The sequence below is a fragment of the Hemitrygon akajei genome, chromosome 2 (assembly GCF_048418815.1).
Source record: "Hemitrygon akajei chromosome 2, sHemAka1.3, whole genome shotgun sequence".
In the NCBI taxonomy this organism is placed as follows: domain Eukaryota; kingdom Metazoa; phylum Chordata; class Chondrichthyes; order Myliobatiformes; family Dasyatidae; genus Hemitrygon; species Hemitrygon akajei.
Genome location: NC_133125.1, coordinates 53626971 through 53651705, shown reverse-complemented (window position 1 = coordinate 53651705; position 24735 = coordinate 53626971). Strand labels below are relative to the sequence as shown.

At 39.7% G+C, this 24735-nt stretch overlaps 1 protein-coding gene across 1 annotated transcript; it reads right to left on the bottom strand.

The window, feature by feature from the left end:
* LOC140720662 (uncharacterized) lies at positions 1-24735 on the bottom strand. Its single transcript, XM_073035518.1, has 8 exons — positions 24693-24735; positions 18857-19228; positions 18176-18292; positions 17971-18093; positions 16982-17101; positions 16780-16905; positions 15788-15959; positions 1-91 (listed from the first exon to the last, which is right to left on the bottom strand). The coding sequence occupies exons 1-8, from the start codon at positions 24733-24735 to the stop codon at positions 1-3; spliced, it is 1164 nt and encodes a 387-aa protein (XP_072891619.1).

The following is a 24735-nucleotide window of genomic DNA, read 5'->3' as shown; positions in this document are numbered from 1 at the left end:
TCAGATAGCACTGGAGCCATCGCCAAGCGACCATCCATTAAAGTGACAGTTTCTCGCTAGAGAGCTGTTGGGGTCTTGATAATGTGTTATACTATATTTGAGCAGGAAATGGTTTTAATTATATAGGCTAACGGGTTTGTCCAGGGTTTTTTTTCTTGTCTCTTTGATATGATTGTCTATGAGAACTGCTTTACCTTTCTAATTTGTTGTTGCTAGAGGGGGGGCAGTTAATGTCAGTGTTCGGTGTCTGACATTGCTAAGTGACACTCACAGATGATACAAAGTAAAGGGTTGAATGGGAGGGGTGATGGGAAGGGGGGTGGGAAGGGGGTAACTCAGGGCTCCAACACCAACTTACAACAACAGATCCAGGGGAAGATGAGCAACACAGACAAATTAGAAAATCTTACTATTGTATCATTTAATGTTAGAGGATTAAACTCTCCCTACAAACGCTCAAAGGTTTTATTGCACTGTTACAGGAAACACATCTTAAACCTAATGACATTCCTAGGGTTCAAAACCACTTTTATAAACCCGCTGTTGCATCAGCTGATGGTACTCGTACCAAAGGAGTTATGATATTAATGAGACGTAATATTAATGTAGCAATTGAAAGGGCTGGCGCCGACAATAAAGGACGTCTAGCTTTTTGCTGTACATCCATTCAGGGTAAAAAAGTTGCATTCATTAGCCTATATGCCCCAACTATATTCAAGGTTGAATTTTTTCCCTCAATTACCTCACAATTACTGAAGTTAAGTGACTACCAACTATATGTTGGTTCGGACATGAATGCTTTGGTAAACATTAACCTCGATAAATTTTCCTTAACTATATCAAGTTTTTGAGAACAAAACTGACAGAATTTATAAATTTGAATAAAAATAGTGTCTCAGATGTGATAGTGATTTGGGCCTCCATCAAGGGTTTCTTATGAAATAACACCATATGGTTTAGTGCCCATCTACATAAAAGCTGGCTTCAAAAGATTTCCACCCTAGAAGAACAATGTAAGGTTTTGGAGAATGATTTCAAAAGGAGATACACCATAACAAAAGAAAATGAGCTCAAAACAAAAAAAGCAGAATTAAATGATTTATTAAGAAGCAGTGCAGAATATATGATCCATATAACCAAACATAAGTATTATGCAGAAGGCAGCAGACTGAGCCATCTTTTGGCACTAATGCTCAAACAACAGGAAGCTAAAAGGTCTATACCAGCAATTAGATGTGCTAAACGTGGGGTAGTATCTTCAACAGAGGAAATAAATGAGACATTCAAGAATTATTTTAAATGAGTTGTATACAAGTGGCTCAGTTCCTTCTGAGAATGACCTCAGATTTTTTTAGTGGATTACACCTCCCTACGTTGTCATTAGAGGACACCAAAACTCTAGACTCTCCTATTACACTAGATGAGCTACATAAAGCAGTCAAAGCTACAAATAAGGGCCATATGCCAGGTATAGATGGCATACCTGTGGAACTTTACCTAGCACTTTGGGATATTCTTGGACCAGCATGGTTAGAAACATTAAATTATACTTTTGGAAATGGCACTTTCCATAGAGATCTAAACACTGCCCTGATCACAGTTATACCCAAGCCCGGTAAGGACCCCTTGGAGTGTGCCAATTACCGTCCAATCTCCTTAAATGCCGACCTCAAGGTATTTACAAAAGTCTTAGCCAGTAGACTTGAGACAGCAGTTGGGAAAATAATTAGCCTAGATCAAACGGGCTTTATCAGGGGACGTCTCGCATCTGATAATCTTACACATACTGAGTGCAACACATAAAATACCACCTGCCTGTGGCTTGCTGTTTCTTGATGCTGAAAAAGCATTTGATCGTCTTGAATGGCCATATCTTTGGAGAGTTCTTAAAGAATTTAAGTTTGGCGATAAATTTATCAATATGATTCAAACACTGTATGCTAATCCCTCAGCCCAGGTATGTGTGGGAGGAGGTTTCTCAGAGTTATTTGACATAGGACAGGGCACACGACAAGGGGACCCTCTGTCTCCTTTAATTTTTACTATATCAATTGAACTGTTTGGACAGTTAATTAGAAACTCTCCTCAGATCTCCCCTATTACAATAGGTACAACTTCACATTTGATATCACTTTACGCAGGCGACACGCTAGTTTATATGGCAAATGTTCAACAAACTCTCCCCTATGTTTTAAAAACACTGGAGCAATTTGGATTTCTTTCAGGATACAAAGTTAATTTGTCAAAATCAGCACTGATGCTGATTAATATGGATAAAGGTAAGGTGTCTCTCCCTCCCCAAATTACAGTTACAAATGAGGTCCGCTACTTGGGTATTAAAGCTAATACTTCCCTATCATCTGTGGCTAAAACAAATTACTCTTTAATTTTGAAAAAAATAGAAGATATTAATAGATGGAGACACCTGCCAGCATCAGTCCCAGCCCGTATATCGGTCATTAAAATGAACATCTTACCCCGCATTAATTTTATCAGCTCAATGATCCCACTTGCGCCTCTAGCAGGATATTGGTAAAAATTGGACTCCTTACTATGATGCTATGTTTGGAACGGTAAACGACCCAATATAAAGTGGTCAACTCTATAATTCAAAAAGTCGGATGGGGGATTGGCATGTCCAAATTTTAAATTGTATCTCCGAGCATTTGTATTAAAAAGTCTTAGCTATTGGATGGAGGAGGATAAAGTTTCATTATGGAAAAATATAGAACAAGAGCTAATAGCACTAATAAGGTTGAAGGACTTTCTCCTTATAGGTACGTCTACCAAAAAATGTGATTTGTATTATGGTCCAATTTTAACCCATATGCTACAAGTGTTTAGAACAGCAGAAAAATTCCTAAAATTTAAAAGTGTATGGTGCAAGTCATCTCCATTATGGAACAATAATCAAGTCAATCAAGTCAAAGCAATTCAAGTCAATTCACTTCTATTGTCATTTCAACCATAACTGCTGGTACAGTACATAGTAAAAATGAGACAACGTTTTTCAGGACCATGGTGTTACATGACACAGTACAAAAACTAGACTGAACTACATAAAAAGAAACAACAACACAGAGAAAGCTACACTAGACTACAGACCTACACTGGACTACATAAAGTGCACAAAAACAGTGCAGGCATTACAATAAATAATAAACAGGACAATAGGGCAAGGTGTCAGTCCAGGCTTCGGGTAGTGAGGAGTCTGATAGCTTGGGGGCAGAAACTGTTATATAGTCTGGCCGTGAGAGCCCGAATGCTTCGGAGCCTTTTCCCAGATGGCAGGAGGGAGAAGAGATTGTATGAGGGGTGCATGGGGTCCTTCATAATGCTGTTTCCTTTGCGGATGCAGTGTGTAGTGTAAATGTCCGTGATGGTGGGAAGAGAGACCCCGATGATCTTCTCAGCTGACCTCACTATCCGCTGCATGGTCTTGCGATCTGAGATGGTGCAATTTCCGAACCAGGCAGTGATGCAGCTGATCAGGATGCTCTCAATACAACCCCTGTAGAATGTGATGAGGATGGGGGGTGGGAGATGGACTTTCCTCAGCCTTCGCAGAAAGTAAAGACACTAGATAGATAGATAGATAGATAGATAGATAGATAGATAGATACTTTATTCATCCCCATGGGGAAATTCAACTTTTTTTCCAATGTCCCATACACTTGTTGTAGCAAAACTAATTACATACAGTACTTAACTCAGTAAAAAATATGATATGCATCTAAATCACTATCTCAAAAAGCATTAATAATAGCTTTTAAAAAGTTCTTAAGTCCTGGCGGTAGAATTGTAAAGCCTAATGGCATTGGGGAGTATTGACCTCTTCATCCTGTCTGAGGAGCATTGTATCGATAGTAACCTGTCGCTGAAACTGCTTCTCTGTCTCTGGATGGTGCTATGTAGAGGATGTTCAGAGTTATCCATAATTGACCGTAGCCTACTCAGCGCCCTTCGCTCAGCTACCAATGTTAAACTCTCCAGCACTTTGCCCACGACAGAGCCCGCCTTCCTTACCAGCTTATTAAGACGTGAGGCGTCCCTCTTCTTAATGCTTCCTCCCCAACACGCCACCACAAAGAAGAGGGCGCTCTCCACAACTTACCTATAGAACATCTTCAGCATCTCACTACAGACATTGAATGACGCCAACCTTCTTAGGAAGTACAGTCGACTCTGTGCCTTCCTGCACAAGGCATCTGTGTTGGCAGTCCAGTCTAGCTTCTCGTCTAACTGTACTCCCAGATACTTGTAGGTCTTAACCTGCTCCACACATTCTCCATTAATGATCACTGGCTCCATATGAGGCCTAGATCTCCTAAAGTCCACCACCATCTCCTTGGTCTTGGTGATATTGAGACGCAGGTAGTTTGAGTTGCACCATATCACAAAGTCCTGTATCAGTTTCCTATACTCCTCCTCCTGTCCATTCCTGACACACCCCACTATGGCCGTGTCATCAGCGAACTTCTGCACATGGCAGGACTCCGAGTTATATTGGAAGTCTGATGTGTACAGGGTGAACAGGACCGGAGAGAGTACGGTTCCCTGCGGCGCTCCTGTGCTGCTGACCACCGTGTCAGACCTACAGTCTCCCAACCGCACATACTGAGGTCTATCTGTCAAGTAGTCCACTATCCAATCCACCATGTGAGAGTCTACTCCCATCTCCGTTAGTTTGTGCCTTAAGATCTTGGGCTGGATGGTGTTAAAGGCACTAGAGAAGTCAAGGAATGTAATCCTCACAGCACAACTGACCCCCTCTAGGTGAGAGAGTGATTTGTGCAGCAAATACGTGATAGCATCCTCCACTCCCACCTTCTCCTTATACGCAAACTGAAGAGGATCCTGGGCGTGCCTGGTTTGTGGCCTCAGATTCTGTATTATCAGCCGCTCCATGGTCTTCATAACGTGCTACTGGGCTCTCTTTGCTATGGAGCTGGTGTTGAGGGACCAGGTGAGATTCTCCGTCAGGTGAACACCAAGAAATTTGGTGCTCTTTACGATCTCTACCGAGGAGCCGTCGATGTTCAGCGGGGAGTGGTCACTCTGTGCCCTCCTGAAGTCAACAAACATCTCTTTTGTTTTGTTCACATTCAGAGACAGGTTGTTGGCTCTGTACCAGTCCGTTAGCCGCTGCACCTCCTCTCTGTAAGCTGACTTGTCGTTCTTGCTGATGAGACCCACCACTGTCATGTCATCTGCGAACTTGATGATGTGGTTCGAGCTGTGTGTTGCAGCACAGTCGTGGATCAGCGGAGTGAACAGCAGTGGACTGAGCACACAGCCCTGGGGAGCCCCCGTGCTCAGCGTGATGGTGTTGGAGATGCTGCTCCCGATCCGGACTGACTGAGGTCTCCCAGTCAGGAAGTCTAGTATCAAGTTGCAGAGGGAGGTGTTCAGGCCCAGTAGGCTCAGCTTTCCAATCAGTTTCTGAGGGATGATTGTGTTGAATGCTGAACTGAAGTCTATGAACAGCATCCGAACGTGTGTGTATTTTTTGTCCAGGTGGGTTAGGGCCAGATGGAGGCTGGTGGCAATGGTGTCATCTGTTGAGCGGTTGGGATGGTACACAAACTGCAGGGGGTCCAGTGAGGGGGGCAGCAGGGTCTTGATATGCCTCATGACGTGCCTCTCGAAACACTTCATGATGATGGATGTGAGTGCAACAGGACGGTAGTCATTTAGGCAGGACACTGAAGACTTCTTTGGCACGGGGACAATGGTGGCGGCCTTGAAACATGTTGGAATGGTGGCGCTGCTCAGGGAGATGGTGAAGATGTCAGTGAGAACATCTGCTAGCTGGTCTGCACATCCTCTGAGCACTCTACCAGGGATGTTGTCTGGTCCAGCAGCCTTCCGTGGGTTGACCCTGCACAGGGTTCTTCTCACGTCAGCCACGGAGAGACACAGCACCTGGTCATTTGTAGGAGGAGTGGACTTTCTCGCCGCCACGTCATTTTCTGCCTCAAACCGGGCGTAGAAGTTATTCAGCGCATTTGGGAGGGAGGCATCACCTGCACAGTCAGGTGATGTTGTCCTGTAATTGGTGATGTCCTGGATGCCCTTCCACATGCGCCGCGTGTCACCGCTGTCCTGGAAGTAACTGTGGATTAGCTGGGCATGTGCAAGCTTTGCCCCTCTGATGGCTCGGGACAGTTTGGCCCTTGCTGTTGTTAGAGCTGCCCAGTCACCTGCTCTGAAGATGGAGTCGCGGGACCTCAGCAGCGCACGCACCTCTGCGGTCATCCATGGCTTCTGGTTAGCGCGTATAGTGATGGTCTTGGACAGAGTAACATCATCAATGCACTTGCTGATGTAGCTGGTCACTGATGCTGTGTACTCCTCTCAGTTGGTAGAGTCGCCATCGGTTGCAGCCTCCCTGAACATGTGCCAGTCAGTGTGCTCAAAGCAGTCTTGCAGAGCAGAGATGGCTCCTGCTGGCCAGGTTTTCACCTGCTTCTGAACTAGTCTGGAGCGCTGGGATTAGCATTACAGAGATGTGGTCTGAGTAGCCGAGGTGGGGGCGGGACTCTACCCGATACGCGTCAGGGATGTTTGTGTAAAACCAGGTCCAACACATTCTCCCTCCTCGTTGCAAAGTCCACATACTGATGGAATTTGGGGAGCACTGACTTAAGGTTCGTGTGGTTAAAATCACCGACGACAATAAACAGGGTGTGCATTCTGCAGTTCGCTAATAGCCCCGTACAGTTCACAGAGCGTCTCCTTAGCATTAGCGCTGGGGGGAATGTAGACACCGAATATAAGGACAGAGGTGATTTCCCGTGGCAACTAAAATGGTCTGCATCAAACTGCCACAAACTCCACTAACGATGAGCAGTGTCTGGAAACCAGCACAGAGTTCCTACACCATTCCGTGTCGATGTAAACACAGACACCGCCACCGCGAGCCTTACCGGAGACAGCTGCATCTCTGTCCGAACGAAACAAAGCTAGCCCGTCTAGCTGGATGGCAGCATCCGAAATCCCATCAGTGAGCCATGTCTCTGTGAAGACATACGCGGAGCAAACTCTGTACTCCCGCCGAGTATTACGTTGGAGTCGGATGTAGTCCATTTTATTGACCAGGGAGCGGACATTGGAGAGCAGAATGGACGGGAGAGTCGGCCGGCTAGGGTTTGCTTTTAGCCTGGCACGGACCCCTGCCCGTTTGCCTCGCTTCTGCTTCCTCGCACATCGCTTTCAACATCTCCATCTCCGGCTACCAACACCAGGTGAGTAAAGTAGGAATGTAGGCCCGTTCCCCTCAGCAAGCCGAGGACCCGTCATTCAGCCAGCAGATCTTCGTGGAGGTTTGTTTTTGGGCGATCTCTGTATTGTAGTAGTATCTGGCAATGGTAGATAGCCGCTCTGTTATCCATGTGCCCTAATCGAAAATTGTGTATCAAACTTAAAATAGAAAATTAAGTTAAAGTAACACCAGGTTGGAAAGGCCGCTGCTGCCGTGCCCCGCCGCCTCATGGGAATAATCATTTACTATCTGGGGGGGGGGGGGGGGGGGGATCATTCACTAACAGAACTTGGGAGGATAAAGGTATTGCTACTCGTCAAGATATTAATGGGGCAAGTACTATCCTTAGCTTTCAAGAACTGATATCTCGATATAATATTGATAAACACTCTCTTTTCTTCTACTTTAGAGTAAGATCAGCTTGTAAAGCCAATGGGGTTCCCTGGGGGTCAGATTTAAAAGACCATCCCATTTTAAGTTGGATACAGGGTGCTCCAAGACAGATAGTGTCATATATCTATGATAAATTAAACTCCTAGAATTATATGCCCACATCAGGAATGAAAGCCTGGGATTGGGACATATCTGAATTGGGACAAGACTTCGACTGGGATGTGATTTGGGATAATGTTGCTGGTACTTCGAAAAACCCAAATCATTGGTATGTACACTTGAAATTTTGTCATAGAGCATATCTAACACCGAGAATTAGACATCAAATGGGACTAGTTCCTGACCCATATTGCTCATTTTGCCCCCACGGAACCATTGGCTCTTTTATACATGTTGTATGGGAATGTCCAGGGGTTTTTGGTTTGTGGGGGAAGGTTATCAGTACTCTTACAGAACTAATGGGGGTACAATTACCAGTGGACCCCGCTGTACATCTTCTAAATGATGACTCTCACCTTTCCCTTATGGAAAAAACACGCAAAGTCTGGCTGGCAAGCCTGACTGCAGCTAAGAAGATTGTAGTCCAGCGTTGGAAACCTCCTCATGATATTTCAAGTACTCACTGGCTTCAGAGCTTTTTGGACATTTCTTACTTCATCAGCAAGAGTAAATGATTCACGACCAAACACAATCTTAATGTGGACAAATTTGATATCTAACTTAAAATATCTTTTGTTAAAATAGGAATGCTTTGTCTGTTTATGCACTACTATTCAGTTGGTGGGTGGAGGGGAGGGGGTAGAGGGGGGATGGTGAGGAAGGTTGGGGAGTTGGCTGGGTTTAACAGTCAAAATGTAATTGGCAATTGGCTGAATTGAATGTAATTTGTTGGTGTTTCAATAAAAATAAAAAATGTTTTTAAAGTTTTCCGATTGGAACTTGAACAGGTAATTTTGAGCTGGGAGATGTTTATAGATACTTTGAGGAAAGTCTATTCTATGCTTTATGGATGTCCATACAGGAATTGGTTGATTTAATCCTTTTTAAAAATTTGTTAATAATTAGTATATATGCGCAGTTGCTTTGAAGAAAACCTGTTTTACATTTTATGGATGTCCACACAGGATCTAGTCTGATTTTTTTTTCTCTTTCATTTGTTTTAACATTAATATAGCTCTGGGTTTGCTATATATATTTCTTTTTCACTTTTTTTTGTACGACTTGTAAGTTCTCTTAAAAAAACTACAGTTGTAATATATTATTTGTTTGGATTTATTCTTTTCTGAATATATGATTCATACATTTTAGATGAATTTAAGATGGCCATCACTAATTACGTTTTAATTATTGTTAGACATAACATTGCAGTATTTGAAACTTTTTCATCTCTTTTATTATGTCTGGAATCGGTGGGGTAAACATACTTTGTGAAAAGAGCTGCAAAATGGAGGATGGGGTTAAGGGTTAGTAGGTTTAGCTTGTGGCCTGCCTATTGGGTCACTATTATTCGGGCTTTGGGGGGTGGAACTATTAGATTAGGTTTTTTTTCTCGATAGGGCAATTCTGAGAGGTTACATTTTCTATCAATCATGACATCATTTCCTGTCAAGTCTGTGTGGTTTTTCTCTTCTGGGTCTAGGGCACACTTGCACAATAGCTTTCTTTAAAAAACTAACTTAAATTCTAAATATGGATGCTAATAAAATTAATATAATTTCTTGGAATTTGAATGGCATGAATCATCCTATTAAGCATAAAAAGATTTTTAAGAAATTAAAAATACTTCGTGTGGATATTACTTTCACGCAAGAGACTCATGTACGGAGACAGGATGAAGATCGCTTTTTTAAATTTTGGAAGGGACTTTTATATCATTCCTTATCAACAAATAAAGTTAGAGGGGTATCTATTTTTGTTAATTCTAAAATCCCTATTGTACACTTTAATACTGTTACTGATTCGATTGGAAGATATTTAATTGTCACTGGTTTATTATGCGGTCAAAAGGTAGCTCTGGTGTGTGCTTACGCACCTAATTCAGACAGTCCTGAATTTTTTAAGAAGCTTTTTTTCTGAGCTACTGAATCTAAATGAATATAAATTGATCATGGGCGGTGACTTTAACTGTTGCCTTAATCCGGTGATTGACAGGTCATCAACCAATCCGTCGCTTCCTAATAAAGCGGCGACCTGTATTAACTCCTTTCTTTTAGAATACGGCCTGGTCGATATCTGGAGATATAAACACCCTAATGACAAAGATTTTTCTTTTTTCTCACACGTTCATCATAAATATTCAAGAATTGATAATTTTTTTCTAGATACACGGTTATGTTCTGTTGATGAGTGTGCGTATGACGTCATTGCGCTGTTGGACCACGCGCCTGTGGAATTAACCCTGAAGCTCTCTGATAAATTTTTGAAAATGTCACAGTGAAGATTGAATCCCGTACTGTTACAGGATCCAGCTTTTATTAATTTTATCAAGGAGCAAATTTCTTTATTTTTTGAACTTAATACAACTGAAGGTATGTCAAATTTGGTTATATGGGATACGATGAAGTCCTTTATCAGGGGACAAATAATTTCATATTCAGTAGATCTAAGAAGGAAAACCAAAGTGGAACTTTTAGTAGTTACTAATAAAATTAGAGAGATAGATAAGGTGTACTCAGTAAGACCAAGTGAAGATCTATATAAGGAAAGGGTTGAACTCCAAACACAATATGATTTGCTTTTGACCTTCCCCTTTGAGCTGCAAATTTTTAAATCTAAAAGTCAATTTTACATACATGGTGACAAATCAGGTAAACTGTTGGTGGCAGTTAAAGGCAAATATGGTCAGAAGGCAGATTTTGAAAATGCGTAGATCAGATAGAACTGAAACATTAGACCCTTATGAAATTAATAAGATATTTATGGATTTCTATTCTAATCTTTATAAATCTGAATTCTCTGATAATACTAGTAATATGAATAGATTTTTGCAAAAATTAACTATACCTAAAATTAAAACCATACCTAAAACCATACAAGATATTAATGTACTAGATGCACCTATTAAACAAGAGGAAATAGCCAAGGCTATATCCTCTATGCCACTAGGGAAAGCACTGGGACCAGATGGATATACAGTGGAATTTTATAAGACCTTTAATGAAATGCTTACATCACATCTTTGTCAAACTTTCACTGATTCTACATCTTCTGGAAATCTTCCAAAAACTTTTTATGAGGCATCAATTTCATTGATTCCTAAAAAAGGAAAAGATTTATCTGAATGTGCCTCTTATAGACCAATTTCCCTATTGAATGTGGATTTTAAAATTCTCTCTAAGATTTTAGCTAATAGACGTGAGAATATTTTCCCTACTGTTATCTCAAATGATCAAACTGGATTTATTAAAAATAGGTATTCACATTTTAATATTCAAAGATTGTTTAATATTATTTATTCCCCCTCAGTCAAAGAATCTGAATGTGTTGTCTCTCTTGATGCAGAGAAAGCTTCTGACAGGGTGGAATGGCCTTATTTGTTTCAGGTTTTGGAGAGGTTTAACTTTGGTTTGGGATTTATTTCCTGGATCAAACTGATTTATCATGCCCGATGGCTGCGGTTATAACTAACAATCAAAAATCTCCTTATTTTAGATTATATAGAGGAATTCATCAGGCTTATCCTCTTAGCCCTTTATTATTTAATTTGGTTTTAGAACCACTTGCTATTGCTCTTAGGGATTCTAATTCTGTTCAGGGTAGTAAGAGAGGGGATAAATTACATAAGGTTTCGTTATTTGCAGATGATTTATTAGTTTACATTTCAGACCCTAGGAATTCTATTCCCTCTGTGATATCCATATTTACTGAATTCACTATTTTCTCTGGATATAAAATAAATTTACATAAAAGTGAATTAGTTCCTATTAATAATTATTCTGATTATTATGATCAAATACCTTTTAATATTGCTAAAATTATTTTACCTATCTTGGTATTAAAAATACAAAAAATTTTAAATATTTATTTAAGTATAATTTTCTTCCTCTAATTGAATATACAAAACAAATGCTTTCTAAATGGTCACCTATGACGATGTCGTTAATTGGTCGAATAAATACTATAAAAATGGTAATTTTACCAAAATTTCTATACATGTTTCAAGCTGTTCCATTCTTTGTCCCGAAAACGTTCTTTGATAGTATGGATTCTATGATCCTGTCATATATCTGTAATAATAAGAGTTCTAGATTGAGTAAACTTTTATTGCAAAAATAAAAAAAAGAGGGAGGATTGGCAAACTTTACATTTTACTATTGTGCAATTAATATTCGTTATATTACTTTTTGGATTTACGGTATAGATAATCAGGACTGTCCTTCATGGTCGGACTTGGAGGAGAGCTCGGTAAGGGGGTTTTCTTTGGCTTCCTTACTGGGAGCTCTTCTTCCTGTATTGTTTTCTAGGATTGGTAGACAAGATTTTAGTCCCATTGTTAGACATGCATTAAAAATTTGGTTTCAGTTTCGCAGATTTTTTGATTTGAATAACTTTGTTCTCTCTAGTAATATCCATCTTAACTACTTTTTTAAACCATCAATTCTGGATAAGGCTTTTTTAATATGGAAAACTAAGGGAATAAAAACTTTCTTAGATTTGTTTTTAGAGAATTGTTTAATGTCTTTTTTGCAGCTAGTGGATAAATGTGATATATCTAACGCACACTTTTTTTGGTATTTATAAGTTAGGAATTTTTTACGAGATTTATTACCAAACTATCCATTTGCTCATTTACCAAATATGACAGATGTTACTTTTCAGCTTAAACCATCTCAAAAAATAATTAATAGCCATTATATATAAACGGCTTATGAATTTACGAATGATGTTTAATGATAGGGTTAAACATGCTTGGGAATTGGAACTTCAGGAGTCACTTTCAGATGATCAATGAAATAAAATTTATCATTTAGTCAACAATTCATCCATCCGCGCCCGTCACTCCTTGATTCAGTTCAAGCTAGATCACAGGGCGCATATGTCAAAAGATAAACTAGCACATAATTTTTCTAATATAAATCCCACCTGTGATAGATGTAATGCTGAGATGACTACCTTAACTCATATGTTTTGGTCTTGTATAAAATTAATTTTTGGAGAGATGTTTTTAGAACGTTATCCAAAGTCATAGGTTTGGACCTACAACCTAATTCACTTATGGCAATTTTTGGGATCACTCCGAAGGAAACATGAAATGTTTCTGCTTCCACTCAACGTTATTGGCTAGGAGAGTTATTTTGTTGTATTGCAAAGATCCTAATCCACCTACTCTTTTTTTTTTGGCTCTCCTCCATTATGTCGTGTTTAAGCTTGGAGAAAATTAGAAGTCAGATGTTTGATACATCTTTTGAATTTGAGCAAACCTGGTGACCTTTCGTTCAATATTATCATATGATTTAAATTTTCTTCTTTTTTTTTACTTTTTCCCCCACTTTTTTAGGTAATCTTTTTTCAGATTTGACCGGAAGGATTTCCCCCCGCCTTTTTTGTAATTATATCCTCAAATGGAATGCCCAGACTTCTTTTTTTGTTTGTTTTAGGTTAGTTTAGTGGTTTTTTTTCTTAATAATGGCAATTTTTGATCTTTCTTTCGAATTCTTAAGAGGAGTTGTGGCTCCTTTTATATATTAGCTCAATATTATACTATATATGACTTTGACAGTGTACACTCCTTTTTTTTGTTTGTACTTCTATTGTAATATGTATTTGATATAACTTCTCCTCTGATTTGTATTTGTCTTTATATATTTTAATTCAATAAAAAAAGATTTAAAATGAAAATTAAATGACAACACATTATCCATTATGTTAGCCCTTGTAGAGGGGTGGAGAAGGAAAAAGACTGGGGAGGTAGCAAACTATCTATGAAGCACACAGATCACTGTATACATACAGGGGACAACACCAGGTTACAGTTTTCGAAAACATGCTCATTGAGAATTGGAATATTGCGTACAGTTTTGGTACCCTGTCATAGGAAAGATGTCATTAAGCTGGAAAGAGTGCACTGGTTTATGAGAATATTCCTGGCATTCAATGGGCTGAATTATAGGAAAAGTTTGGGCAGGCTGGGGCTTTACTACATTGAGCATAACAGAATGACGTTCAGTCTTGTAGATGTATACAAAATTATGAGGGGCACAGATAAGGAGAATGACCCCTACAGAGAAAGGGAATTGAAACTAGAGGGCACATGTACGAGGTGAAAGAGAAGACATAAGAAGTTCAAAGGACATTTATCATCAAAGTACATATATGTCACCATATATAACCCTGAGATTCTTTTTTTTTCAGGCATACTCAGTAAATCCAAGAACTACAACAGAATCAATGACTGCACCCAACAAGGTAAACGAACAACGAAAGTGCAACAGACAATAAATTGTATAAAGACAGTAGAAAAAATAATTAGTAAATGATAAATAGTCCTTGAAAGTGAGTCCATAGGTTGTTGGAACAGCTTAGTGATGAGGCAAGTGATCCCCACTTGTCCAAGAGCCTGATGATTGAGGGGTAACAATTGTTCCTGAACAGGTGGTGAGAGTCCTGAAGCTCCTGTATCTTCTTCCAGATGCCAGCAGTGAGTGGAGAGCATGGCCTGGGTGGAGGGGGTCCCTGATAACGGATGCTGCTTTCCTGCAACAGCACTCCATGTAGGCATGCTCAATGGAGTGGACGACTTTACTGCTGATGGACTAGGCCATATCTACTTTTTTTTCAAAAAAAGGATTTTCCATTTAAAGGCATTGGTGTTTCTATACCAGGCTGTGATCAACCAGTCAACATACTCTCCACCACACATCTGTAAATGTTGGTCAAAGTATTAGCTGTCATGCTGAATTTCCGCAAACTTCCAAAGAAGAGGTGCTGCTGTGCTTTCTTCATAATTGTACTTATGTGCCGGGCCCAGGACAGATCCACTGAAATGATAACACCGAGGAATTTAAAGTTGAAAACCCTTCCACCTCTGATCCTCTGATGAGGACTGGCTCATGGGCCTCTGGTTTCCTCCCCGATATCAATATTCAGCTCCTTAGTCTTGCTGACACTGAGTGAGACGTTGTTGTGGCACCACTCAGCCAGATTTTCAATCTCCCTCCCACACGCTGATTCTCACCACCTTTGATTTGGAAAACGATACGGACGTCATCAGAAAACTTAAATGTGGCATTGGACCTCTGCTTAGCCACACAGTCATAAGTATAAAGTAACTAGTACAAGGGGGATAAGCTGACGGAGATTGTGGAGAAGATGTTGTTGCCAATCCAGATTGACTGGGGTCTGCGAGTGAGGAAATTGAGGATCCAGTTGCACAAAGGAGTATTGAGGCCAGAGTCTTGAAGCTTATTGATTAGTTTTGAGGGGATGATCATATTGAACGCTGAGCTATAGTCGATATAGAGCATCCTGAAGTATGCATCTTTACTGCTCAGATGTTCCAATGAAGAGCCAATGGAATGGCATCTGCTGTGGTCCTGTTGTAGGAAACAGGTAGGAAAACTGAAACGGATCTAAGTTGCTTCTCAGGCAGGAGTTGATGTGTTTCATCACCAACCTCTCAAAACACTTCATCACTGTGGATGTAAGGGCTACTGGACGATACTCATTAAGGCAGGTTACAATGTTCTTCTGAGGCACCAGTTTGATTGAGGCCTGCTTGAAGCAGGTGGGTACCCAAGACTGCCAAAGTGAGAAATGAAAGATATTGGTGAACACTCCAGTCAGTTGATCAGTACAGGTCTTTAGTACACAGCCAGGTACCCCATCTGGGCTGGATGCTTTCTCTCTCCAGAAGGATGCTCTCACATCAGCCTCAGAGACTGAAATCACAGTGTCATCAGGGCTGGGGGAGTTACTGAAGGTGCCTCCATGTTTTGATGGTCAAAACAAACATAGGAAAGGCTTAGATGGGCATTCTGATGATCATGGACAGGTTGAACTAGAGTACAGCACAGAAACAGGCCCAATAACTGCCTACAGTTATACTTCATGATTCAAACTACAAATGTGATAGAACTGGACTCCTGCTTATCACAGGTGTTACTTACTATTTTCTCTTCCAGAAATTCTTACCTGAATATTGCTTGATATACCAAATCAGCCCAGAAGATTTTCCGATTTCTAATGTCAACATCAACTGCTACAGCATTTCTTAACTGGTCAACAACTTGAGTGTATTCCAAATGCTTCATTCCAATTTTCCTGATGTCACGGCCGTTGACAAAAATTAAAGTAGGTTCATCCCCTGTTTTAGAAAGAAACAAAAGCTACTCTCTCAGGGCTCCACAAGTTTAGATAACAGATAAAATACAGGAAGTTGCTGGTTTCTACTTTCTGAAGAGACCAATGTTACTAATAGAATCACTCGTCCTTCCATACCCTACTCATCTTTGAGCGAGGATACAGAAGTGGGAAATTAATTTTATGAAAGGCAACACATGGGAGAAAAAGGAAGTCACTAAAATCGTTTACATAAATATATCCTTTTATGTCTGTCCAAACGGTGCATTAGATCCAGGATATTTTATTTGTCTGCTATAAGATACAAATTCCAAGTTTTGTTCATTGGGTATACTACTTTACAAAGGATTCGGGCATCCAAGGAGACAAGATATTAACTAGACAGCTTATCTATAATAACGTTTCTAATGATGCAGAACCTGCTACCAAATCTACTAACCCATTTTAAGTGACGAGACATAATGGGATTTCATTGCCATCAAGTTGTTCCTTCAGTTCAAAGGCTTCGGACTATTCCCACTTAAGCTCTGATCGGACTGGAGTTGAAAATAATTCTAGCATTACTTCCTTAGACTAGAAGTGGAGAGGCCAATTTGTAGTAAGATGGCTTCAAAACTAAAAGGCTATCTAATTAATGAAGAATGAAATGAAACATTACTTTATCTAGGGAAAGTCAAGGCACCACATCGATGCTATGTGGAAAGTTAGTGGATAATTTGGCATGAAGAAAATAAAAACAGCAGTTCACTGTCCCACTTGGCTGGAGATGTTCTGCAAAATAAGTTCAAAATAGTCATTTAAGTGGCACTTAACACGATACGTACCTTGAGCCTTGCAACTCCCACTGAGTGGATCCAGATGATATCCTTTGTGACACTCACATTTAAAGCTCCCCTTTAAGTTGACACAGATTTGACTGCAGATCTCCAGATTCTGACATTCATCAACATCTGCAGGACAGAGAAAAACAAATACTTCATACTTATGTTCATACTAATTTCCAAGGAGACAGTCAACTTGACTTGCCTGCACAAGAGTTTCTGCCAAGCAGTTCAAAGCCAGGAGGACAGTCACATTGATAACCAATGGGAAGATCTCTGCAGATGTGAGAACAGCCACCATTGCTCATCAAGCATTCATTCAAATCTGTAAAGAAAAAGAGTTCAATAGTTTTATACTATAAAAATTAATTAGCAAACTTGAAGCAGAGAATCACACTGTGGAGACAAGGCTGATCTGGGATCATTTCCAACAGGCAGAACCATACTGGAACTAAGAGTCAGCCAAGAATCTTCTTTGCCCAGAGGTACTGAATTTTTGAAGTTCTCTATTATTGCAGTTCTGAGATATGTAAAATTGATTTTATGGATAGTGCAAATATAGGGTTAGTCCTGGACAAAATGGTCAAGAAACCAAGATCAGTAATTATCCTAATAAACACTGTAGGAAATATTTCATTCTCCTCCTATTTCTTGTATTCCTAAAATTAGAGTAGACATTAGCCATCTGCATTTCATTAGGGAAAACACACTTTAAATAAATTTAATATTGTGATCATTCAAATAGCATCTTGGAATTCATGTTGAATTTAGTGTTGACTGCAGGTACAACACTGCCCTTGTAAGCTGTTTACAATGAGAATTTATAATAAAATTGGGAAAAGACAGGAGTTTAAACAGAATAACTGAGGAATAGTTCAAAATAAATGTAACAAATCCAATTTGTTAGTAAAGCAAGCAAACTGACACTCACACATAATTTCACATTTAAATGAGGAAGAGTTTCTGACTTAGGAAGTGTCATTAGATACAAATTGCAGAATGTTTGGAAAAGGAATTAGAATTTCGAGGAACACTAGAGATTGAAGGCTTCAGGGCAAGAAAATGTTGATCTTCTAAATACACATTGGTGGAATAGAGCAAGCAGCTAGAGAGCTCATCCATTTTCAAAACATGTTGACATTTATTGCAACTTCTCAAATGTAAGAGCCACCTTTACAAGCCAAAGTCACTTACTACATTTATCACGTGGTTCATCACTCCAGTCCTTGCAATCTTGTTGCTGGTTACACAGTTTGGATGCATTTATGCATTCTCCGCTTTGGCATCTGAAATTAAAAGGGCCCGCACAGTCTGGAACTGGAAGGAGGAAGAGGTTTTATTTATAAATGAGTTGAAGCAAGGAATTAAAAGATAGTCAGAAAATAAATCACATACTTACTCTTGCAGTCAAATTCATCACTGCCATCCGGGCAATCCTTAAAACCATCACATTGCTTGCTTTCAGGAATACAGCTACCGCCACATTTAAAATAATCAGGCTTACAGATCTTAAGTGCTGAAATGAAAATTAAATTTAAAGATTAGGGACAAAACACATCTTGTCTTTAAGATGCCTTTTTTAATACTTAATTTGAATATAAGGGACATTACAATATATCTAGAACATTCTCAAACAAAATCAAAACTGAGGATCTTTTTCAAATAGATACTGTAATTTAAAAAAATTGATTTAGAAATAAAATCTATACAACTTAACACATTATTTCTGGTGTGTCATATCTGAATATACTTCACGATATCAACTTTAGCAATTTGTTAAATTAGCTGTTCCACCGTACGCACGTAAACTGCTCCTGAACCAAAAACAGCATTTTAAAAAATGTTGGAAAAGTATTTTAAAAAGTACAGTCAATGTTTCGGGCTGAGACTCTCCAGTCCTACCGAAGGGTCACAGCCTGAAATGGTGACTGTATTTTTTCCCCATAGATGCTGCCTGGCCTGCTGAGTTCCGTCAGTATTTTGTGTGTGCTGCTTGGATTTCCAGCATCTGCAGGTTTTCTCTTGTTAGTGATGTTAAAAATTACTGTATATTTAACTTAAAAGGATCAAGTGCACTTACAACAATTGGCTTCATCACTTCCATCTTTGCAGTCACTATCACCATCGCAGGACCACAGATGATGAATGCATTCTCCAGAATCACATTGGAAGTCTGTAGGAGAACAAGTCACAACTGTAGGCAGCACATGCCCACAACGGTCTGGAGATTCATCCGACTGGTCAGCACAATCTGTGTGCCTATCACACAACCAGCTGAGGGGGATGCATTCAGAACTATTGCAGCGAAACTCATGGGAGCCACAGGAGTGTGGAATACAGCTGCCTTCATCACTTCCATCGCCACAGTCATCTACACCATTGCAGACAAATGTTTTGGAAACACATCTGCCACTGGAGCAAGTGAATGTATCTGGATGACAAACCAGGTCACCTGAAAAAATAACAATGAATTACAAGATGTGCAATTTAGAACAACGCTTCTGCTTGAAGTCTTGAATCATCGCCAATGTTCTGTGGTCTGCAGAACATTCTTCCAAAAATTCTATTTACCTAGTTCATTCTATTTACCCAAGGAGATCTGCTCTGTAATCCTGACCGCAGTTTACACACCAACAGTGGCCAGGTATATTCAAGTGCTCACAATACTGCCAAATGCCATCTCCAAACAAGAAACAGTCCATCCTGAAGCATTTCAAATCATAGCCGAAGACTTCAACCAAGCTTATTTGAAGAAAACCCTGTCCAATTACCATCATCACTAGAGGTCCTGACATACTACACCACTGTTATACTAAGATAAGGAATGCCTACCGTTCCTTGCCCACATGGATACAGGCGGAGGCTACAGAGCAAAGCTCCTGAGATCAGAACAACAAGGAGGTGCTGCTGGGGTCGGAGGAGTGGTCACAGAATTGCTTTGTCGGTGGACTCAGCCGTGATCAAACACTCATTTAGAGATCTGAATGAAATCACCATAGTTGTAATAGACTTTATTAAAACAGTTGTGGTGTTCAATGACAACAAACAGTGTAAATGGAAATGTAAATAGTAATAAATATAGAGGATCTGAGATGAAAAATCCTTGAAAGTGAGTCCATTGGTTGGGGGAATATTTCAATGATGGCGCCATTGAAGCTGAGTGGCACCATCTCATTTCCATTACAATGGATTTAAACTTACCTCTGACATCTCCACTGTACCTACTTCCAACCACCTTAAAACTGTGCCCTCCTGTGTTAGCCATTTCAGCCCTGGGAAATGAGACACAAATCACCTTGCCACTAGGGTAAAGACTGACTTCCCAGCAACCTATTTTCACTTTCTTTCACTCAACAAGTCAAATTGAGGAATAGATTGGGAGTCTGCTTACCAAGAAGCTGACACCAGTACAAGAGGTTAAAGTGCAGGCTGGGTGCATGTATTTCTTCTAGAAAGACTCATCAATTGATATGTTCTTTAGATTATGCATTGTGCTGGCACCTATTTATTCTATTGACTTACTGACTTTGCGTTTGCAACTTATTTTGAAAACAAAGGGCAAATTACATTGCCTACAAATAGGGTAATATGGTTACCATGGCCATCAAAGTTCATCGAAAAATTATAAGGTGTCTATAGCGCCGTTTACAAGAAAATGTTACAATCTAATGTTCACTTTCAACTCCATTGGAATAAATGGCTTTTCCCACCCCCGATATTGTTTAAGCTAATTTTCTCTAGGCTGACGCCACTACCAGTTAGAAACAAAAATGACACTACTTACCATTTACACAGTTGGGCAAATGGGAACTGTTACGGATTCAGCAACTATAAATATATAAGTGAGGCAGGGTTTTTTATAACAAATAAAACATTTATTAAACACTGAAAAACAAACCCCCAAAAGTAAACAAACCACTAACGTAACCGGAAATCAGCTGCTGTGCGGCAGCTTAAATAGTTCTTAAAGGAATAAAGCAAAAACAGTTCTTAAAGCGATGTTGCAAAAACAGTTCTTCAATGTAGTACTGCAAAAGTTCAAAATGCTTACAGTCCATTAAAAGAAAGACTTTTTAGACGATTTAAATTCTTTTTCATGTCGTGTTGTTGCGGTTCCCAGTCGAACTATACTTTTCTCAGAGAATTTACGAAGATGAAAATGAAACGGCTTAAAGGCACTGACCTTTCCCTTACAAAACTGTACCCAACCCTTTCTGCTATTTCGCAGGGATTAACACGGGGACAGCCAACGAATTCCTTCCGAATGAGGATCAAACAAGGTCGAACCTGTTTCACCGTCGAAATCGACTTTCCTCGATCTTTTAGCTCCCAAATTCTGATCTTCACTCTCCACTGACTTTTAACTGGCAGTATTATAAAGAAACTGCCGGCAATGACCTTTTAAACTTTAGGCATTAAATAAAACTCCACCTTTCAACCAAACTGTGTCATAATATTGGACCACGCAGTGGCATGGAGTCAACATGGCAAATCCAGCCACGAACTGCCCCTCCTCACAGGGAGGGGTCCTCCTTTTATACCCTGTAAAAAAAACCTGTTACATGACCTCTACTGGTGGGAAAATGACATCACTCCACCATCACAAGACCATTACCTTCAGTATAGCTTCAACACCACTGTCACGTGACAAGTACAAGATACCCATGGGTACGTAACAGAACAAGCTGCCAGCAGCAATATAACCAACCAAAATGAAATCATGTCGCTGCTTTCACCTGAAGCAGGAATCCAAAAGTGGGAGCCCATAGCCAAGGGCAATATAGACTGTTTCTGCCTCTATTTCCCCATTCGGAAAACACATTTAAACAGAAAAACACAAACCACCGGTTTTTATCAATTTTCTTTTCGATCGTAATGGATTTTCCATCTATTGGTCGTTGTGCGCCTCAAGTCCTGATTTGTTGAGCAATGACTCTGTCACGCACCCTATCCGTATCGTTATTTCCATTGGATATCGTACACGTTGGGAATTTGCTGCAGCGATTTGCTGCAGGAACCCAAGCGAGCCAGGCAGCAGCGGGGGCAGGAATAAGGTTTTCATAACCACTTGATGAAAACTAATGGATTAATTTTCATCAACTGGTCTCGTCCCTAATTTTAAGAATTCCTCCGATGCTAACTGATTTTTCATCTTTTACCTATTGGATGGAACCAAAATATTTCTCTCGGTGACTAGGTTTCAATGTGGAGCTTAAAGTTACATGATTGAAAATGTCAGTGTCTCGGTTATAGATAAGTAAGTTTCCAAATTGCACGGAACTATTTTGTGGAAATGGTTTGGGAATGTAGCATCGAATGCATTGATTCTTTTGAATCATTGTATTCTAATGCTTTATCACATGCTGTTTGTAGTTAACCAGATAGACAGATGAGTTTTAAACGAGTAATGGATGTTTACAGTTTGTTAGGTGATACTGTATGTACTTAGTGAAATGAAATCTAAAATTTTAAGTATTATGCCTTAGATTTTTTTGAGAGTATGAAATTAAATAATTACAGTGAAATTTTCAAATTGGACCCTAGATTTACCTAGAAAAATCTATTAACGATTTGAATGAGCATTTCAGCAGCAAATGGGCTGAATGAAGAAGATTCAGATGATGGTATAGATGCCAAATCATGAAGACAAAGTAGAGCCATGCCACCAAGTAAACAGTCTCCATCAGATCCTGCCCCTCAGCACTGTAAATATTTATACATTGCAGTTTGTAGTGGGGACCAAACAAAAAAGTGTGGAAATATATCTCTAACCCTGAAGTCTTCGTAAAATTTTATTTTTCGTCAAATGTAATGTGACAAAATGGAACCTATGAAATCCCAGGATGCTTTGCTGGTTTGGATGGGAGGTTACAAGTCTGTGTGTGTTTTGTGACAAGTGATAAGTGCCGTAGGACTCCGGTATCTCCTTCCCGATGTTTCCAGCAAGAAGAGATCAATGGCCTGGGTGGTGGGAGTCCTTCATCATGGATGCTGCTTTCTTATAGCAGCAGTATTTGCAGATGTACACAATGGTGTGGAGGGTTTTGCTGTGATGAATTGGCCTGTATCCACCACTTATTGTAGGCTTTCCCATTCTTGTGTACTGGTGTGTCCATACCAGGCCATGATGTAATCACTCCACTGTGCTTCTGTAGAAGATCTTTTAACTTACTCTAATCTAATCATTCCCTTCCTCATAGCTGTCCTTTTTTCATTCATCCATCTAGCTGGAGGAAATTCTGCCAGATAAGCAAAGTAATAAATTAGCATGTGCTAAGGAAACAAAAAGCAGTAGAATGAGATGTCATTTGGATAAATGTGAATATTAATGTGTTTTCTAATGGCAATAGTGTTGAGATGTTGGGTACGAATGCAATTAACAAGCATGACAAATGCTGCAGAGGAACTATGAATAATAAAGAATGATAGTTCTCCACAGTCACAGAACACACATGAACTCTAGAATATAGGAGCACAAGTAGGACATCTGGCCCCTCAAACCTAGCTTGTCATTCAATATGATCTTTGTTGATTGTTACTGTGCCAGTTTCCCATGGCCTTTAAGTTGTCGATCTTTCAAATATTTATCTGACTCCACCTTAAATATATCTAACGATCCGATCTCTATCACACTCTGAAGTAGAGAATTCCAGAGATCCATTACCCTCTGCAAGAAGAATGTTCAATACACCTCACTTATCAATGACCAGCTCCTTGTAACTGTGTCCCTTGGTTCATGGTTCTTCAATTAATTAAAACATTTTGGGACTTGCCCTGTCAAGCTCTCTTAGGATCTGAAAAATAACTCATCCTTTATTCTTTTTATCTTTGTGTAGTACTGACTCAAACTGTCTCACTTCTCTTGACTGGACAGCCCTCTCATGCCAGGCATTAGCCTGGTGAATCTCCTTTGGATTATCTCCAATGCTACGTTATTTTCTTTCCGATAACATTTTTTCAGGTCAATTTTGCTCACGTCAGAGGTAGATAAAATTTGAGGCCATTGGTTTAGGGTAAGGAGGAAAGGATTTAGAGGGGAGAGGGATCCTTTTTCACCCAAAAAGTGGCAAGTGCCTGGAATGCCATGTTTGAGAGTTGATTGAAATTGGATTGTTGAGTTTACTTAAGGAATGTCTAGATGAGCCCTTGAATTGTTTAAGCACAGAGAGCTGTGGACCAAGTACTGAGAAATGGGATTAATACAGAAGGGTGCCCACTCGTTGGTCTGGTTGAGTTGGGTCAAATGCCTTATTTCAATGTTGTACAGTTCTATGATTATATGTAGCACCTTGTCAAATGACTTTTTAAAATCAAAATACACTACATCTACAGGTTACCCTTCTATTAAGTTCCCCTGTCATATCCTTAAAGAATTTGGGCAAAAAATGCCTACCTTTCATTACAGTATATCGACTAGGTTTTATTATGTACAGATTTTCTAAATGATTATGTATTTCCTCTTTGATTATTGATTCTAGCATTTTGCTAATAAAAGCTGTTAATGTTACTAGTCAATAGTTCCCTGCCTTCTGTCATCCTCTCTTTCCATTCTTCTGGTGCTCTCCCAGAAATTAGCAAGTTTTGAAAATGTTCAATGACATGCAGTTTAATTTGAGATTCAGATTGAGTGCTTCAGTATAAAATTGTCCAGAACTCTCTTTTGTACCCTCTAGGAAGTTCCTGGACAGAGAGCACAAACTTCATAGAAGTAAAATTTTCACGTACTTTGGAGGAGAATGGGAGAGTGGTATCACATGGAATTAATTTAATTAGCTGAAGATCAGTATTTGTGATGCTGAGGACTTCAAAAGTAAGTAGTGTCTCCCTGGGTCATTTCAGGATAGAGGTGGATGCAGACACATCGGTCTTATCCTCTGCACACATGCTACATTCTACCATTATGAAAGATGAGATACTTGTGATGACGTTTCGTTCCATTAGTTGTTTAACAGCTAACAT

What these genes read in the sequence shown, in the direction of transcription:
- LOC140720662 (XM_073035518.1), bottom strand. Translation starts at nt 24,735, where the DNA reads ATGTTAGCTGTTAAACAACTAATGGAACGAAACGTCATCACAA. An exon ending in TGATGAATTTGACTGCAAGA is followed by an intron (nt 18,094 to 18,175) that starts GTAAGTATGTGA and finishes TCCTCCTTCCAG; the next exon opens with TTCCAGACTGTGCGGGCCCT. An exon ending in TGGCAGAAACTCTTGTGCAG is followed by an intron (nt 16,906 to 16,981) that starts GCAAGTCAAGTT and finishes TCTGTCCTGCAG; the next exon opens with ATGTTGATGAATGTCAGAAT.